The 15375-nt window shown below is 40.3% G+C and overlaps 1 protein-coding gene across 2 annotated transcripts in view; it reads right to left on the reverse strand.

Moving 5' to 3' along the window:
• Bmpr1a (bone morphogenetic protein receptor type 1A) overlaps nt 1-15375 on the reverse strand; it is a 116533-nt gene that overhangs the window by 27645 nt on the left and 73513 nt on the right. For both annotated transcript variants that reach the window (XM_076544405.1, XM_076544406.1), the window contains exons 3-5: nt 12621-12837; nt 5930-6092; nt 4047-4149 (exon numbers count right to left, since the gene is read on the reverse strand). In XM_076544405.1, the coding sequence (XP_076400520.1) occupies nt 4047-4149; nt 5930-6092; nt 12621-12687 (333 nt within the window). In that variant the 5' untranslated portion in view covers nt 12688-12837. The remainder of the gene's footprint in view (nt 1-4046; nt 4150-5929; nt 6093-12620; nt 12838-15375) is intronic.

The raw sequence follows: 15375 nt of genomic DNA on the forward strand, positions 1-15375 counted from the left end.
TTTCACCTATACCTAGCACTGAGAAGACGTCAAGAGTAAGATCAAGAGGCTAGCCCTGAGGATCAGGAGTAGTTCATGACAGTGAATGTGTTGTTCGTTTTATGACATATAGTGACCGTTTTATGTCTTATGTCAACCTCACACAAGCTAAGGTCATCTGAGAGAAGAGAACCTCAATTAAGAAAATTTCTCCAGGCTGGGCAGTGGTGGCGCACAGCTTTAATCCCAGCACTCGGGAGGCAGAGGCAGGAAGATCTCTGTGAGTTCGAGGCCAGCCTTGGTCTACAGAGCAAGATCCAGGACAGGCACCAAAACTACACAGAGAAACCCTGTCTCGGAAAAAAGAAAAAAAAAAATTTCCCCATAAGCCTGTGCTGAAGGCAAGCCTGCAGGGGCATTTCCTTAATTAGTGATTGATGAAGCAGGGCCCAGCCCATGGTGGGTGGTGCCATTCCTGGGCTGGTGGTCCTGGGTTCATTAGAAAGCAGGCTGAGCAAACCAGGGGAAGCAAGCAGTAAGCAGCACCTTTCCATGGTATCTGCATCAGCTCCTGGCTCCAGGTTCCTGTCCTGGCTTCCTTCAGTGACAAACTACAATGTGGAAGTATAAGCCATATAAACCCTTTTCTCCCCAACTTGCTTTTTGGCCATGGTGTTTCACTGAAGCAGTAGTAACTCTAACTAAGGTAAGTGATGCTTATAAAATATAGAGAAGCTAGAAAAGTACTTGTTAAACTCCTTAAGTAAGATTTTACTTTTCAGGTGCGTTTTTCCTTCCTTCCTTCCCTTCCTCCCTACCTGCCTGCCTGCCTGGAACTTACAATGTAGAAGAGGCTGGCTTCAAACTCACAGAGATCTTGTCTCCTGAGTGCTGGAATTAATGGCATGTGCCACCAAAGTCAGCTTAAGTAAAAATTTAAAATCATATACACTCCCGTATTTTAGGATGACAGCTAAAGTTTTCACCATAAATTTACGCACAGTCAAGAATGTATTAATACATCATTCCTTGGTCTACTAAATAGAAAATAAACATAGCAATTTGATACCAATTGTCTTTTTTATTTTCTTTCTCGAGACAGGATCTCACTATGTAACACTGGAGGGCCTCAAACTCAGAGATCCACCTGTCTCTGCCTAAGTGCTAGGATTAAAGGTGGGTGCCATCACTTCCAGATAATTATCAGACTTTAAACATATAAATGAATAAATGCTTCTTTTTTTTTTTTTTTTTTGGTTTTTCGAGACAGGGTTTCTCCGTGTAGCTTTGCGCCTTTCCTGGAACTCACTTGGTAGCCCAGGCTGGCCTCGAACTCACAAAGATCCGCCTGCCTCTGCCTCCCGAGTGCTGGGATTAAAGGCGTGCGCCACCACCGCCCGGCCTAAATGCTTCTTTTAACAACTATAATTTTTTAAAGAATCCATTTATTTTGTATACAGTATTCTGCCTGCATGCCAGAAGAGGGCACCAGATCTCATTATAGATGGTTGTGAGCCACCATGTGGTTGCTGGGAATTGAACTCAGGACTGTTGGAAGAGCAGCCAGTGCTCTTAACCTCTGAGCTATATCTTTCCAGCCCTAATAACTAGAAATTTTATACTGGAACTCATTCCCACACTAATTATGCATCAACATATTTTTAACAAGTAATTCACCACATCAAAATAAGTGTATTTAAATTTTATTTGACTATTTTTATACATTAAGGCTAATTTACTATTGCTATATCACAATTATAGTTAGGCCTTTAATATAACATTAACATAAGAAAAAGCATTTCTTGATAGGGTAAACAGGATTTAAAAACTTGGCACTCAATTCATTTGATAATATCACTCATTGCTATAATGACAGTTTTTAGCATTAACTTCATTACTATTTTTCTTGCCTTCCTCCCTTTGATAATTAGTGATTTAATTTAAAGCAAGAGGTTAAAAAACAAATAGCTAAGCCTGACAACCTGAGTTAGATGCCTGACACCCACATGGGGGAAGGAGACACGATTCAACATGTATCCTCTGATTTCAACATATAAGCTATGGAGCACACTCTCTAAACTAATGCAGACTCCAAACAAAAAACCTGACAGCCACCTAACATGCCAACATATTTGATATGCCCATGTCCCTTTCGCTGGTGATTTCATGTCTAAGCACAGCACTATGTAGAATTTTCAGATTCTGACGTGCCAGGTCTAGGATTTGTTAACTAGAATGGTCATTGTGAAGGGAAGAAGAAAAGGGGCTTGAGAAGCTCTGTTAGGAAGAGTACTTAACAAAGAAACTAATCAAGTGTAGCATCTTAACACTATGTGTCTGAGATACTACCGTGTGACAGTCTGTGCACACCTAGGGATATGCTACAGCCTGATACTGCTCACGATGTGGTAAATGTTAACATTTACTAAGCCCTTACTATGTCACTTCATTGATATAAAATTTCACTGCTCTTAAGAGGAAGCACATGAGTTTGGACAGATAGTTAGGCTTGAGAACTAATTTATACTAAATTTGGGTCAACTTAGTCTAGAAGTCCATAAGATACTTGTTAATGCTGTTTTTAGCTCAGAGCTTGTAACCACTGCTCCTCAAAAGTGGTTTAAAAAGGCTTCCATGTTTGATAACATCTTGATGGCATACAACTGGAAGAAACAAATCCTCTCAGATCTTAATGTTACAATATGACACAGACAAATACAGGATAAGCAACAAAACCACCGAATCCCCATCTACTTGTATCAAAGGACCAACATCACTAGTGAGGAGTGGAGGAGGTGTGGCACGGAGGCAGAGTGAGTCAAAGACACGGGGGTTTGGCTGGCCAAGTTCAATGTCTGGAGACTACAGCACAACTGCCAAAGCACATGGCTGCGTCCAGAAAAAGAGAACTGACTACAGGAGGTGCAGGCGACACTGTGAGCTGCTGTTTTTCAAGGATGAGAGATGTGTGCAGGAAGTCATATGGAAGCAATTCTGCCTGCATGCTAAAAGGCTATGGCTACAAGGAGAGATCAGGTCTGTCTGTACAACCAGACAGTCAGAGACAGGAAGAATCTCAGCCACTGGACCAGTGACTTCAAGTATAAACCTAACACTGAGTTTCTGTGAAACCCACCAGTCCTGAAGGACTAATTGCTGACAGAGCTGACATCCATACTGTTCTATACAGAGCTGTTTTTCAAAAACACTGGCAGGATCTCTTAAGAAATCTACACATAACAACTTAAAAAAATCTGGAGGAATCCTCTCTGCTGCTGCTCTTGTGAAGTAGCTGCACAGAAACCTTGCATTAGTTCTTCTACGTCTGTGCTCAAACTCCATGACCAAAGCAACTTACAGAGCGATAGCTCATCTGGGTTGGTGGATGTAGAGAGTTGAGAGTCAGGAAAGGCATGGCACCAGGAGCACAAGCTGAGGGCCCCATCTCGAATGGTAAGCAGGCAGCAGAGAGGTGAGATTTTATACTCCTTTTTGTTTTTCAAGTCACGGTTTCTCTGTGTAATCCTGGCCGTCCTGGAACTCACGCTTTAGACTAGGCTGGCCTCAAACTCACAGAGATGAGGTTTTATACTCTTAAAGCCTGCCTCCAGTGACATACTTTCTTCAACAAGGTCACATGCCCTACACCCTCCCAAACAGTACAAACAATGGGGGATCAAGTATTCAAATGTCTGAGACTACGGAGGACATTTTATTCAAATCACCACATACCGAAACAAGGATTTAATATTGCTGTCTTAGGGGGAAAAAGGTTACTATCCATTGTCTTACAGTCTTTTCAGTAAACCTTACAATCCAGAAATAAATGTGACTATCATTTTTTTTGCATTAACCACCATCTGTGATGATTAAAAACTTTCTTAAAGTAAAGCAATCTGGAATTTCAATTAGTAAGATCCTATTACTTAACAAGCCAGGCTTTCTTCAGCAAATCTGTTTTTGTGACCACATAGTAGTGTGAGCAGCAGTCCACTTCTTCTAGGAGACTCAATGCTGCTCACGAAGTTCTACCCTTCTTTATTTCATGGTTACAAATTAGATCTCACCTTGCATTGAAAATCAGAGCCTTCATACTTCATACACCCAGAAGCTAATGTGGTTTCTCCCTGATCATCTTCTTCTATAATGGCAAAGCAATGCCCATTAGTTCTACAATAGAGAAAAAAAATACAATTTTATATTAGAAGAACAGAGCATGGTGGTACACTTCTGGGATACTAGCATTCAGGAGGCTAAAGTAGGATGATCTTGCATTTATTTCAGGTCACCCTGAGCTAAACAGAGAAACTTTGTCTGATAAAGAAGGCGAGAAACGGCGCAGTGTTAAGGATACTGTCACCAAGCCTGAAGACCTGAGTTTCATCTCCAGCACCCAAATGGTGGAAGGAAAGAACTGATTCTGGCAAGCTGATGTGTGCACACATGTACAACACACATACACACCAAATAAATCAACATAAAATTTTAAAAAGACACACAAAAGAACTGAAGATACATGAATTGAATATGGCCTTCAGTACCTTGTTGTTTTTTTTTTTACATTTAGATTGCATTCTCACATGATTTATTAGCAAAGTCAATTTAGATTTAAGCTAGATCAAAGGTGCTAGGCTTGAACTAAGGCCTAAAGGGCCAATGAGAACTCAATGTCAAGTGGGAAAGGAGTTCTACTAAGTAAATGCTCCATGTGTGTGCTGTTATGTAACTACTCTGCTAGTCACACTCATGATCACATGCTATACATACATGATAAGAGAGGAAAACATGCTTCTCTGTGAAAGTCAGTAGACCCTAATGACACAGGAAAGTACATTTAGAAAGAACAGATGAGTAAGATTCTGAAAGATACTTTGTAGTGAAGGTGATAGGAAAGCAGAGAGACCGACTGAAGAGCTTCATTTCAAAGAAACATATTAATGTCAGTGTCCTTGAGTTTTTCCCTTAGCAAATGTAGGAAGGAAAATTAATATAATTTCACAGACCAAGTTCAAGGCATTGTATCTAGTCTATTCAAAGAGCACAGAATGTTAGGAAACTACAAAACTTGGCTTTCATTATTACTTCTACAACAAAAAGACAATTAATTGACCGATGAGATTGAATTGCAGTTTTTTTTTTTTTGGAAGGGAGGATTCAGAAAGTCAATTCTTCAATGTGCCCCAAGATATGGACTATAGGCCACAGGACGACAGAGCAGGCACAAGTGCCTGCTGTCTAGACTGACGATCTGGGCTCCATTCTTGGAACCCACACAGTAGAAGGAGAGAAGAGACTACTGCAAGTTGTCTCTGATTTCTTCATGTTCATTTACACACAGTTCATGCACACACACAATACATACAGGTTTAAAAAATATGAACTCAAGTTACATGACCCATAAGTGGACTGAATGGTTAACATAAAACTAAGCAGGAAATAAAAAGTCATATAAAGTAGATGTGGACTAGAAGCCACAGAGAAATAACAAAACTATCACAACACCATTCTTGTCTATCTATGCAAGTGGCTAAGGAGAGTGAGTAAACTTTTTGTTTTCTTTTTGGTAATCTACAAAACAGAAAACATTTTCTACAATGAGCACCATTAAGCTCATGATTAAAAAGGTCAGGAAAGAAAAGAAAAATAAGCCAGATGTGGTGGCACAAGCCTTTAATCCCAGTATTAGGTAGGCAGACGCAGGCGGATCTCCATGAGTTCAAGATAGCCAGGTCTATGTAAAGAGACCATGTCAAAAATCAAAACAAATAAATAAGATGCATCATGATATAACTAATGATCATCAATTGTTTAATGATAGATAATAATATTTCTATATTCAAGCCAAGAATCCTTCCTTTCTTTGGAAAGCTACCAATATAAAGGGGAAAAACAAACCTTGTCTAAGTGTACTTTTCATCCCCGACTCTTAAGGACCGAAGCAAATACTTACATGCATGTGTTATTAACAGCATCATCTGGGCAGTGTCCTGAGCAATAGCACTTTAAGAAAGGCAAGGTATCCTCTGGTGCTAAGGTCACTCCATTTTCTGGCTTCTTCTGGTCCAAGTCTGATTTCATACCAGTGCCATGGAGCATACTGTCTAGATTCTGCCCTGTATTAAAAAACAAAATTTGTAAACAATCATTCTTGGAAAGTTGTTTAATTACAGTCTTCTATGAAGAAAGCTTCTGAGTTTCCTTATCATAATAAATGCAGTTAATACATCATAAAATAAATTTCATCTAACATCAATTTACAAACTACTGTATATAGCACTACCAGATACGGCAGGTGTATGGACACGGTCGACAAACAGATGACAAAAGGTCCATGGTTCCGAGACAGAGCAGAGGAATCCTCTCCCTAAAGGTATCTGGCTAAGAGCTAAGTACTGGGAAACACTCTTGAGAATGTTCATTTCAGGACAGATCCCTACTGTAAGTGCCCTTTAGTGTTTTGATTTTTCTTTTAATAAGCTAACTATCTGGAACAGTCAACTGGCCATTTGACTGACAACTGGCAGACCCCTCCCTGGTGCCTGGCTGCCGTGAGTGAGGAACTGTCAAATAAGCAGGCCTTTCTCTCACAACTAGCAGTGCTGTCACTGTGACAGAGCAGCGGTTCTGAACACTCCAGGGATTCCTCTGAGGACACTCCACACCAGCTGCAGGGACCACTGGAACCGCTGCTACTGCTGAAGTTACAACCCAGCTTCAGGAGGCCTCGTCCTCACAACTGCTCCAGACTCCTTTATCATGGAGGTATTCATAAAGGACTTAAAAAAAAGAAAAGTAAAAAAGCTAGCCCTAAGTTTTGAACCAAAACAAAATGAAGAGCTGGGAGGCAGCTAAGAGCTCTACATGGCCAGGGCAGATTACTGAGGCTCTGAAGGACTGCAGACACACTGAGGTGCTGAGAAAGCATGAAGAGCTAAGCTAGGGATCCCAGGTAGCTGCAGAGTTCAGAAAGCTTCCAAGAGTTAAAACCCAAGGGGTCTGATGCCTTAAGCTAGAAGTCTGCAATACTAGCTGCTGAGGACTCGTTTTCAAGGCCCAGAGCGTGCTCTGATCTGAGTTCCGAGAGCAGGAAGCCTCTAATTTTCAAAGTCTGGAATCTGGAGTGTCCTTTGAAAATCTGACCCGTGAGTCTATGGCACTAAGGAGTACAGAGCTGCCAACACTGAGGAATCTGCCCCTCCCTATTTGTGATACCCATGTAATGGGCTCTCCAGCCTTCTGTGTGTGACAGTTATAATTTACTATGGGAAGAAGTTTCAGGAAAGGCTGAGAAAATTTCCAATGATTCCAGGGGGTGGGAGTGGGAGGGGGATTCCAGCTCTGATTTTTTGGTTCGAAACCTGTAAATAGATTTTTTTTTTAAAAATTCTTTTTAAATGCTTCTGTGAAAAGGGAGTTCCCTAAGCACCTTGCAGAGAAGTCTAATTGCCTAAGTAAGGAACTGTGAAAACATGAAACAAATCCTGTTATCTACCTTTCATCCCAGGTATGTGGTTTGAATCCAGACCATGTTATCATAAAGTAAAAGTTGCTGAGGACTTGTGTAATAAAATCAGGACCTTGCACTATGGCCTCAAATGACAGGTAACAACATACATGGCACTGACTTTTTCAGGCAAAACCACTTCCAAAAGGAAGAATGGGAGAGCCAAAACGATTAGAGAAGTATGGATTCACTATAAAAATGAAGTGGATCAGTACTGTAAACTCAACTTTAAATTTAACAATACTGATAAACTACTAAAATGAGAAAAATAACACATATATACACATTGACAACAAGAAAGCAGAATGTAAGAGCTAGAGATCCCATAACTTGAATTTTATTTTATTTTTATTTTTTTGCTTATCTGTTTGCTTTTCAAGATAGGATTTCTCTATGTAGCCCTGGATGTCCTAGAAGTCACTCTGTAGATCAAGCTGGCTTCCAAGTCAGGGATCTGCCTGCCTCTGCTTCCCCAGTGTTGGAATTAAATAAAGTCATGCACCATCACTGCTTGACCATAACTTGAATTTAAATGACCTTAAATTTCTATCTTTTTTGTTTGTTTGTTTGTTTGTTTTGGTTTGGTTTTCTTTTTCGAGACAGGGTTTCTCTGTGTAGCTTTGAGTCTTTTCCTGGAACTCACTTGGTAGTCCAGGCTGGCCTCGAACTCACAGAGATCCGCCTGCCTCTGCCTCCCGAGTGCTGGGATTAAAGGCATTAGCCACAACCGCCCGGCTAATGACCTTAGATTTCTTTCTTCCTTCCTTTTTTTCTTTTCCTTTTTCTTTTTGCTTTCTCGAGATAGGGTTTCTCTGTGTTGTTTTGGTGCCTGTCCTGGATCTTGCTCTGTAGACCAGGCTGGCCTCGAACTCACAGAGATCTGCCTGGCTCTGCCTCCTGAGTGCTGAGATTAAAGGCGTGCACCACCAGCAACCGGCGACCTTAAATTTCTTATACTTAATATTCAGGAAAGAAATTTATCTCTGAGTAAGTATTTGCTAATAGAAACAAATACTGAGAAGGAATATCCTTCAAGGTTTGTATAGTTATGTATCCCTCAGCCTCTCACCATGACATCTTTTCAGAAAGAAGTACTGCTAACACAATGGCAAAGCTTCTGATTATCCTCCAAATGGTTACAAAATGGAAAAGGCCTCGTTCATTCTAAAAACATCAACTGTAAAAGATGGGGGAAGAATGGTAGGGTATAAAAAGGGAAGAAATCCACCAGGCTTCAAATGAAGAGAAATATTCTGGTCTACTGCGAGCCTTCCTAATTTACATAAGTGAATGATCTTTATAAGGTATGTAACTTCTCCAGTATTCACTTATTTAGGAAGGCAGTAAGACTCAAGGTTCTAAAATCCTAATATAGCAACAAAATGAAGCATCAATTTCACCACCGAGAACAAATGTGTGTGGTGGAACCCAGACTTGGGTGGTCCACACCTGTAATCCCAGTCCTTGGGAGGCTGACACAGGAGGACTGCCATGAGTGTGAGGCCAGCCTGGGCTATAGTATAAAAAAATACCTTGTCCCCTAAACAACAACAACATAGCAAATAATATGTGGCCCATAGTGATGTGGTGGCATACATTTATAATCACAGCATTCATATAGCAGAGAAGAAATTATCTGCAATAATTTTTTCAAATGACATATAATAAATTTTGCTCTTTAGCACAGAAATGTAAACTCTTTGTTTGGTTTTATTGTTGTTGTTTTTGTTTTTTAGACAGAGTTTCACTATGCAGCCCTGGTTGTCCTAGAACCCACTATATAGACCAGGCTGGCTTGACCTCACAGAGATCCACCTGCCTCTGCCTTTGAGTTCTGGGATTAAAAGTGTATGCTACCACTCCCAACCAGAAGTGTAATTCGTGCTAGGATATTCCATCCAATATAAGCTTACTACAGAACAACTTGAGCTCAAGAAACCAGACATCAACAAACAAATAATCCAACTAAAAATGGTGTACAAATCTAAACAGAATTCTCAACAGAGGAATCTCAAATGACCAAAAACCAAAGAAATGTTCAACATCCTTAGCCATCAAGGAAATATAAATCAAAACGACTTCAAGATCCTATCTTATATCTGTCAGAATGGCTAAGATCAAAAACACAAGTAACAGCTCATGCTGGTGAGGATGTGGAAAAAGTGGAACACTCCTCCACTGCTGGTGGGAGTGCAAACTTGTACAGCCACTTTGGAAATCAATATGGTAGTTTCTCAGAAAATTGGGAACTGATCTACCTCAAGATCCAGCTGTACCATTCCTGGGCATTTACCCAAAGAACACTCTACCATACCACAAGGACATTTGCTCAAGTATGTTCATAGCAGCTTTATTCTTAACAGCCAGAACCTGGAAACAACCTAGATGTCCCTTAATTGAAGAATGGATAAACAAATGTGGTACATTTATACAATGGAATATTATTCAGCTGTTAAAAAAAACCAACAAAATCATGAAACTTGCTGGCAAATGGTGGAACTAGGAAAAAAAAAATCATCCTGAGTGAGATAACTCAGACCCAAAAAGACAAAACATAGTATGTACCCACTTATAAACGGATATTAACTATAAAGCAAAGGATTATCATGCCACAATCCACAGATCCAGATAACAAGGAAGGCTCAAGGCTCAAGAATGCATGGGAAGGGGAAATAGATTTTTGAGGGTGGATTGGGGTTGGTGGGGATGGAAATAGGAGAAAATGGGTAGGGAGGTTGAGGGAGAGTACTGGGAGAGATGACTAGATTTTGGGGGCATTTCATGGGCAAGGTAAAAACCTAGTGCAATGGAAACTCCCAAGCATCTACGAGGGTGATCCTAGTAATGGAGAACATGGAGCCTGAACCAGCCATCTTCTGTAACCAAGGCTTCCAGTGGAGGGATTGGGCCACAAACACTTTGACTTACAATTTGTCCTGCCTGCAAGATGTGCCAGGGGTAAGGGTGGTGTAGAAATTGTGGGAATGGCCAACCAATAACTGATCCAACTTGAGATTCATGCCATGATAGGTAGCCCAGGCCTGACACTGCTTGGAGGACAAGGACCCCGAGGCTGGATAATTCAGAGACCTAGAATAGAACTGAATGCAACTGGCCCAAAAAAAAAGGTAAATGAAATGATTACTAATGATACTCTGCTATTCTTATAGACCAGAGTCTAGCATAATCGTTATCAGAGAGGCTTCATCTAGCAACTGATGGGAGCAGATGCAGAGACCCACAGGCAAAATTAGGTAAGCTTGGGCAATCCTGTGGAAGACAGGGAGAGGAGGATTGTAGGAGCCAGAGGGGTCAAGGACACCACAGGAAAACAGCCCACAGAATCAACTGAGCAGGGCTCATAAAGGTTAAGAGAGACTGAACTGCCAATCAGGGGGCTTGTATGTGTCTGACCTAGGTCCTCTGCGTATATGTCATGGTGTTCGTGTGAGACTCCCAACTATGAGAGTGGGGACTGTCTCTGACTCTTCTGCCAGCTCTTGGGACCCTTTTCCTCCTATTGGGTTGCCTCATCCACCCGTAATGAGGGGATGTGCCTAGTCTTATTTTAAGTTGTTATGCCATGTTTGGTTGATATCTGAGGTGGCCTGCTCTTTTATGAACGGAAAGGAGGAGGAATGGATCTTGGGGAACAGGAAAGTGAGGGGTGAACTAGGAGGAAAGGAGGGAGGGAAAACTGTGGTCGGGATGTAATATATGAGAGAATTAAAAAAAGAAGTGTGTACCATACTATCTATATATGACCCGAACAGCACAAAACTTTATCTAAGTGGAAATTTCCTTGGGAATTAGAAAATATTAACAGTACTATTAATTTAGTTTCACAATTATGACAACTCTAGTTGACAGTGATCAATAAAATTTAACATGCTATATTATGTATTCTCGTATTTCACAGATAAAGTGGCTTGAGCTGAGGGCTTTGGGTCTGAGCAAAGCAACAATAAGGTAAATACAAAGAAGCCAATGATTTCATTTTATGCTCATGCACTAACACAAATATTTTAAAAAGCTTTATACTGTTACCCAAATTTCTTCATATGGGTAAATAACCCTCATCATTCAGAACTATATATGAAATAGCAACTAAGGAAGCCAAAGCCTTCAGAAAATGAAGATGGTAGACCAGGGGCTGGGATAGCAGGAAGCTAGTCTAGCCAATTATCAAGTTGCAGGTTTATCAGAGACCCTTTCTCAGATGGACAATCGGTGGGGAGACACCCAACGCCAACACTGGTCTCCATATGTAGGTGCACTAACACACACACACACACACACACACACACACACACACACACACATTTTTTTTTTTCCGAGTTGAGGATCAAACCCAGGGCCTTGTGCTTGCTAGGCAAGTGCTCTACCACTGAGCTAAATACCCAACCCCATACAAATTTAATAAATTCTAAAAAAAAAAAAAAAAGGAGAAGAAGAAGAAGATGGTGGTGAGTTCTATCTCAAACCCTTTTATAAAGCAATGTTAACTTTTCAGTTCAAAATACTGCCTAAATAAACCACTCAGGGGGAAGTTTGTATGCAAATAAAGTTCATCTGATCGTAGACATCACTATTAAGTTCCAGTTTGATCTACGAACACACAGTATACAACAGAGGCCACAAATAAAATGCTTATACCCTATGGAGAAATTTTAGAACTCAGCACAGACAAAAAAGTGCATTTATTTCCCAAAGTCTTTTCATGACAATAAACTAATTTTGAATATTATTTGTGCTTATTCTTTGTTGTATTTTAAGAGAGACAGGAATTTTAAAGCTCAGTCTCAAATACCTATTGCTTTGGGTTTTAGGTACTAAACTGCAAACTATTTATACTTAATTTCATCTGATCCTCACAAGACGAATCTCATGCTGTGTATCTTGCCTATGTTAGAGATAAGAAAAATGGTTCAGAGGCTAGGATTTTTGAAAAGGTGTCTACACAAAGTTTACAATTTCTTTTAGTGTGTCTGTTCTTTGCTTCCTCCCTGGTATGTGGAGAGCTGTGCTGGTATGGATGACCTATTTACAGAGGAACAGGACTGAGAGCAGATGAAGGAGTTTAAGTGCTTCACATACATAGAAATGACGTGACTTGCTGAAATAAGCATCAATTTACCTTGAACATGAGAAATGATGAGCAGACAGGCTCCCAATAATCTGATGGAAGTACAAGGCTGAGTCATTGTTCAATGCCCACGTATCTTGTCCACTGCCACTCTGAACTACTGCTCCTGCTGTTTCACTAATTTAAATGGCTTTACCGAATGAGATTTCCTTATAGAAGAATGAAATCAACTTGACGATGACTTTCACCTGCTGCTTTCTTCAGATTCCTAGAAACAAGCAAACAAGGCAATGAATTTAATAATTTTTTTTTTCAAGAGTGAAGAGGAAAACCAGCCTAACCAGGCTTTTAAATGCAGAAATGCATTTTTTTAAAATGTTGGTGTGGCCAGTGGTGGTGGTACACGCCTTTAACCCCAGCACTCTGGAGGCAAAGGCAGGCGGATCTCTGAGTTCAAGGCCAGCTTGAGCTACAAAGTAAGATCCAGAACAGCCAGGGACACAGAGAAACCCTGTCTTGAAAAACCAAACAAACAAAAAAACAAACAAAACGTTGGTGTGTACTGGGGATCAACTCTAGTGCCTTGCACATGCTAAATAAGAGTTTCATCACTGAGCTATAATCTCAGATCTGTTGAAATATATTTTTAAAGATTAAACCTTGGTTTTTTTTTTTAAAGACTTTGTAATTACAAGGCTTAAGTAATTTAGTAGAAAGTTGTAATCTCTCCTAATCTCAAATCAGCCAAGATAAACGTACTAAATCTCAACCAACTAGTGCAGTGTTATTCACATTAAGTCCCCTCTACTTGGGAAGCTGACAGGGCAGAGATTCCTTAAGTCTAGGAGTTCTAAAACAAGCTGGGCAACAGAAAGACGACTCCAGCTCTAAAGAAAAGAAGAAAAAAGAGAAAAAAAGAAAAAACCCTTGTCTAGCTTTTCTGGTTACTCTAATTAAATTATTTATTACTGAACTGAACATTTCAGCTAGGTATGGTATGGTGGTACATGCCTCTAACTCTAGCACTTGGAAAGGCAGAAAGACTGTAAGTTCTAGCCAGTCTGGGCTACATAGCCAGACTGTTTCACCACCTCAAAAGAAAGTTCCTTAGTATAATAATAAGCAAACAGAAGCCTGCGGTGGAGGCACATGCTTTTAATTCCAGCACTCAGGAAGCAGAGACAGACCCATCTCTATGAGTTCCCGGCCAGCATGGTCTACAGAGTGAGTTCCAGGACAGCTGGGATACACAAAGAAACCCTGTCTTGAAAAGCAAGCAAGCAAACAAAAAAAGAAAATAGAAATGTTTCAATTTAAAATAAAAGCTGTTCATCAATATTCATTTAGTGTTTTTTTTTTTTTTTTTTTTTTTTTTTTTTTTTTGGTTTTTCGAGACAGGGTTTCTCTGTGTAGCTTTGTGCCTTTCCTGGATCTCGCTCTGTAGACCAGGCTGGCCTCGAACTCACAAAGATCCACCTGCCTCTGCCTCCCGAGTGCTGGAATTAAAAGCGTGCACCACTACCGCCCCCAATATTCATGTAAATCCTACTGAATAACAATAAAAACACCTTGAACACATAATTATTCCATGGATAGAAAAGAAAGTTCATCTAGAAAATTTACATATTTAAATAAGTTGTATGCTTCTTTATCAAAGCAAAAACAGAAACTATCTTTGGGGAGGGGAACTAAACACAGAACCTTATGCTTGCTAAGCACAAGCTCTAGAAAAATTAACTATACTTCCAGACCCTAGAAATGTACCTTAAGTAAAGTTACTTTTCTAAAATACTTCAAATCTGAATTAAGATAAAGTTGAGTTTTTAATATGAGAAACATGAAGTATAATCACTTCAATTAAGATTTAGCTCATAGATTTAGCAGTGGTGGCACATGCCTTTAATCCCAGCACTCGGGAGGCAGAGGTAGGCCAGCCTGGCCTACACAGCGAGTTCCTGGACAGCCAGGGCTATACAGAGAAACCCTGTCTCAAAAAACAAACAAGCAAACAACAATAATAACAACAACAACGTGGTTTGGCTTTTATTAATACACACAGTAAATTCTTCTTATTTATTTATTTTTTTTTAAATTACACTCATGATATTAATCACATTTGTGATATTCATAGATTACATTCGCAGTATTCATTCAATATATATATATATATATATGTATATATACATAAATTTTAAATGCGAATGTCATTTCTTGAAGGGGGTAGGAGGTCTTAATTACAGGCTTACAGCACAATGGGAGGACCCCGGAGGGCAGAAGTTCACTACTGATGTTTTACAATCTTGCATCTAAGCTGTTAATGCCCATTATTCAGGATACACAGACAAGGAACTTCCCTTAAGCATTCAGGAGGGTGGAACCTGGCAAGGAATTAGCATTGGGAGGATATCAAGGTCAAGGTCTGCAAGCAAGGCAACAGTTACCCAAAACGGGGGCCAGGGCCCTGCAGGCCCCCCTTTTATTAAAAAATGAGCTTCTGACTTGGGTTGCGTGGGACGTCAGCAGCTCACCTTACCCGTCATGGAGACGCCTGCCCAGGCCACACACACAGGTGCTCTGTCTTAGGTTGGTAAGTGCCCCCCAGGCATTACCTGTCTCTGAATACTCATTATCATACTGGCTCAATAATGTGTGAGCTGCATGGTTAATTGCTGCCAAAGATCTCAAAGTGGCACTGGGCTTGCAATCTGTGTGTTCGATACAGAAAAGACCAACAGAGGTCCTATCTCACCCATAGCCAGTAGGCTAAAGGCAACTGAGCCATTCCCTTCCTTATCGAGCCATACTG

Source organism: Peromyscus maniculatus, chromosome 9, assembly GCF_049852395.1.
Source record: "Peromyscus maniculatus bairdii isolate BWxNUB_F1_BW_parent chromosome 9, HU_Pman_BW_mat_3.1, whole genome shotgun sequence".
Classification (NCBI taxonomy): Eukaryota; Metazoa; Chordata; class Mammalia; order Rodentia; family Cricetidae; genus Peromyscus; species Peromyscus maniculatus.